The sequence below is a fragment of the Pezoporus occidentalis genome, unplaced genomic scaffold (assembly GCF_034315485.1).
Source record: "Pezoporus occidentalis ecotype Australia unplaced genomic scaffold, CSIRO_AGI_Poc_V1 ctg3214, whole genome shotgun sequence".
In the NCBI taxonomy this organism is placed as follows: Eukaryota; Metazoa; Chordata; class Aves; order Psittaciformes; family Psittacidae; genus Pezoporus; species Pezoporus occidentalis.
In genome coordinates, this window is record NW_026915175.1 from 1,639 (window position 1) to 5,045 (window position 3,407).

Genomic DNA, 3,407 nt, shown 5'->3' on the forward strand with positions numbered 1-3,407 from the left:
AATGATGAAGGATAATGATGATGACGTTGACAATGATGACGTTGACGACAACGATGACATCGATGACGATGAAGGACGTTGAAGATGATGACGATGATGTTGACGTTGACTCTGAAGGATGACAACGATGACATTGATGATGATCGATGATGATGATATTGATGATGATCAATGGTGATGATGATGATGAAGGATGACGATGACGATGAAGGATGTTGATGACGATGACGTCAGCGATGATGCCGCCGCTCAGGCCAGCCCTGATTGGTCCCGCAGGAGCCGGTGCAGGAGCCCGAAGCTCGGCCGGTCGGCGGCATCCCGGGCCCAGCACCGCAGCATCACCCCATGGAGAGCCGGGGGGCAGCCGGGGGGGCACGGCAGGTATTCCTGGGGGAGGGATGGGGGTACGGGATAACAGCATTGACCCATAGACCCCATGGATCCCATTGAACCCATTGATCCCATTGCCCCATTGATCCCATTGCCCCATTGATCACATTGAACCCATTGACCTCATAGACCCCATTGATCCCATTGCCCCATTGACCCTGTTGATCCTATTGCCCCATTGATCCCATTGCCCCATTGACCCCATTCTTCCCATTGCCCCATTGCCCCTATTGCCCATTGACCCCATTGACCCATTGCCCCCATTGATCCCATTGCCCCATTGACCCCATTAATCCCATTGATCCCATTGCCCCAAAGACCCCATTGCCCCATTGACCCCATTGATCCCATTGATCCTATTGCCCCATTGATCCCATTACCCCATTGACCCCATTGATCCCATTGACCCCATTGATCCCATTGCCCCATTGCCCCATTGATCCCATTGCCCCATTGCCCCCATTGATCCCATTGCCCCCATTGATCCCATTGCCCCATTGCCCCCATTAATCCCATTGATCCCATTGCCCCAAAGACCCCATTGCCCCATTGACCCCATTGATCCCATTGCCCCATTTCCCCATTGACCCCATTGATCTCAGTACCCCATTGCCCCCATTACCCCATTGAACCCCATTATCCCATTCCCCCATTGACCCCATTTCCTCCATTGCCTCCCATTGCTCCCCACTGCCCCATTCCCCCATTGCCCCCCATTGCCCCCCATGCCCCATTACCCCCATTACCCCCTTGCCCCCATTCCCCCCATTCCCCCCATTCCCCCATTCCCCCCATTGCCCCCCATTGCCCCATTACCCCCCTTGCCCCCATTCCCCCCATTGCCCCCCCTTGCCCCATTGCCCCCTTGCCCACCTGCTTGCCCTGGGCCCGGAAGTGGTGCCCGGCGTTGGCAATGACCTGCTCGTCGCTCAGGCCCCCATAGGGCTGCTCCCGGCACCGCGTCAGCACCTCCCAGAGCGTCACCCCGAAGGCCCAGGCGTCACTGGCGGGGGTGAAGGTGCCCTGCGCGCCCCATTGAGCCCCATTGAACCCATTGAACCCATTGAGCCCCATTGAGCCCCATTGAGCACCATTGAGCCCCATTGAGCCCCATTGAGCCCCATTGAGCCCCATTGAGCACCATTGAGCACCACTGAGCCCATTGAGCCCCATTGAGCACCATTGAGCCCATTGAGCCCCATTGAGCCCATTGAGCCCCATTGAGCCCCATTGAGCCCCATTGAGCCCCATTGAGTCCCATTGAAACCCATTGAGCCCCATTGAGCCCATTGAGCCCCATTGAGCCCCATTGAAACCCACTGAGCCCATTGAGCACCATTGAACCCCATTGAGCCCATTGAACCCCATTGAGCCCCATTGAGCCCCATTGAGCCCATTGAGCCCCATTGAACCCATTGAGCCCCATTGATCCCATTGAACCCCATTGAACCCCATTGATTCCCATTGACACCCATTGAACCCTACTGCATCCCATTGAGCCCCATTGATCCCCACTGATCCCCACTGAACCCCATCGCATCCCATTGAACCCCACTGATCCCCATTGAAATCCATTGAACCCCATTGAGCCCCATTGAACCCCACTGAACCCCATTGACACCCTTTGAAACCCATTGATCCCCATTGATCCCATTGATCCCTATTGACACCCATCGATCCCCATTGACACCCATTGAACCCCACTGCATTTCATTGAACCCCCCACCCCCCATCTCCCCCATCTCCCCCCATGATGTCGCCCTCCCACCCCCTATCTCCCCCTATATCCCACCATGAGGATGCACTCCCACCCCACATCCCGCCCCATATCCCACCATGAGGATGCACTCCCACACCACATCCCCCCACATCCCCCCCCATATCCCCCCATGAGGATGCACTCCCACCCCCCATCTCCCCCACATCCCCCCATGATGTTGCCCCCCATATCCCCCCACTCCCCCCCCGTTCCCCCCATCTCCCCCCATATCCCCCCCCATATCCCCCCATGAGGATGCACTCCCACCCCCCATCACCCCACATCCACCCCCCATATCCCACCATGAGGATGCACTCCCACCCCCCATCCCGCCCCACATCCCACCATGAGGATGCACTCCCACCCCACATCCCGCCCCATATCCCACCATGAGGATGCACTCCCACCCCCCATCCCCCCCCATCTCCCCCCATATCCCCCCATCTCCCCCCCCCCCATATCCCCCCCCATATCCCACCATGAGGATGCACTCCCACCCCCCATCACCCCCCATCTCCCCCCATATCCCACCATGAGGATGCACTCCCACCCCCCATTTCCCCACATCCCCCCCCATATCCCACCATGAGGATGCACTCCCACCCCCCATCTCCCCCCACATCCCCCCCATGATGTCGCCCCCCATCACCCCACATCCCCCCCATCCCGCCCCACATCCCACCATGAGGATGCACTCCCAGGCCATCCAGCGGATGGGCAGTAGGGCTCTGCCCCACACCCTGTAGTAGTGCCGCCCGTAGAGGGGCCGGCTCATGCCGAAGTCCGACACCTTCACCGTCACGCCCGCCCCCACCAGGCAGTTCCGCGTCGCCAGGTCGCGATGCACCACGTTCAGTCGCGACAGGAAACGCATCCCCGACGCGATCTGAGCCCCGACGTGCAGCAGCGTGGGCAGGCTGGGGGGGGGGTAGAGGGGAGGGGCTTAAAGGGGAGGGGAGGGGCTTAAAGGGGAGGGCTAAAGGGGAGTGGCTTAAAGGGGAGGGGAGGGGCTTAAAGGGAAGGGGTGGGGCTAAAGGGAAGGGGCGGGGCTAAAGGGAAGGGGAGGGGCTAAAGGGAAGGGGTGGGAGTAAAGGAGCGGGGCTAAGAGGGGAGGGGTGGAAGTAAAGAGGAGGGGCTAAAGGGAAGGGGTGGGGCTAAAGGGAAGGGGAGGGGCTAAAGGGAAGGGGAGGGGCTAAAGGGAAGGGGTGGGAGTAAAGGAGCGGGGCTAAGAGGAAGGGACATGGGTAAAGGGAAGGGG

General features: G+C 59.5%; 1 protein-coding gene across 1 annotated transcript; it reads right to left on the minus strand.

Moving 5' to 3' along the window:
- Positions 1-217: 217 nt before the first annotated feature.
- Positions 218-3,070, minus strand: LOC134168735 (epithelial discoidin domain-containing receptor 1-like). The gene is made up of 3 exons (XM_062628756.1): positions 2,832-3,070; positions 1,264-1,413; positions 218-387 (listed from the first exon to the last, which is right to left on the minus strand). Exons 1-3 carry the CDS (start codon positions 3,021-3,023, stop codon positions 250-252), a joined length of 480 nt encoding a protein of 159 aa, XP_062484740.1. The 5' UTR covers positions 3,024-3,070; the 3' UTR covers positions 218-249.
- Between the last annotated feature and the right edge of the window lie 337 nt (positions 3,071-3,407).

Excerpts from the sequence above, each read along its gene's own strand:
- LOC134168735 (XM_062628756.1), bottom strand. The coding sequence starts at position 3,023 with ATGCGTTTCCTGTCGCGACTGAACGTGGTGCATCGCGACCTGGCGACG. Across the intron at positions 1,414-2,831 it reads CCTGGGAGTGCATCCTCATG|GGCACCTTCACCCCCGCCAG; the intron begins GTGGGATGTGGG and ends TGGGGCGCGCAG. Across the intron at positions 388-1,263 it reads TCCGGGCCCAGGGCAAGCAG|GAATACCTGCCGTGCCCCCC; the intron begins GTGGGCAAGGGG and ends TCCCTCCCCCAG.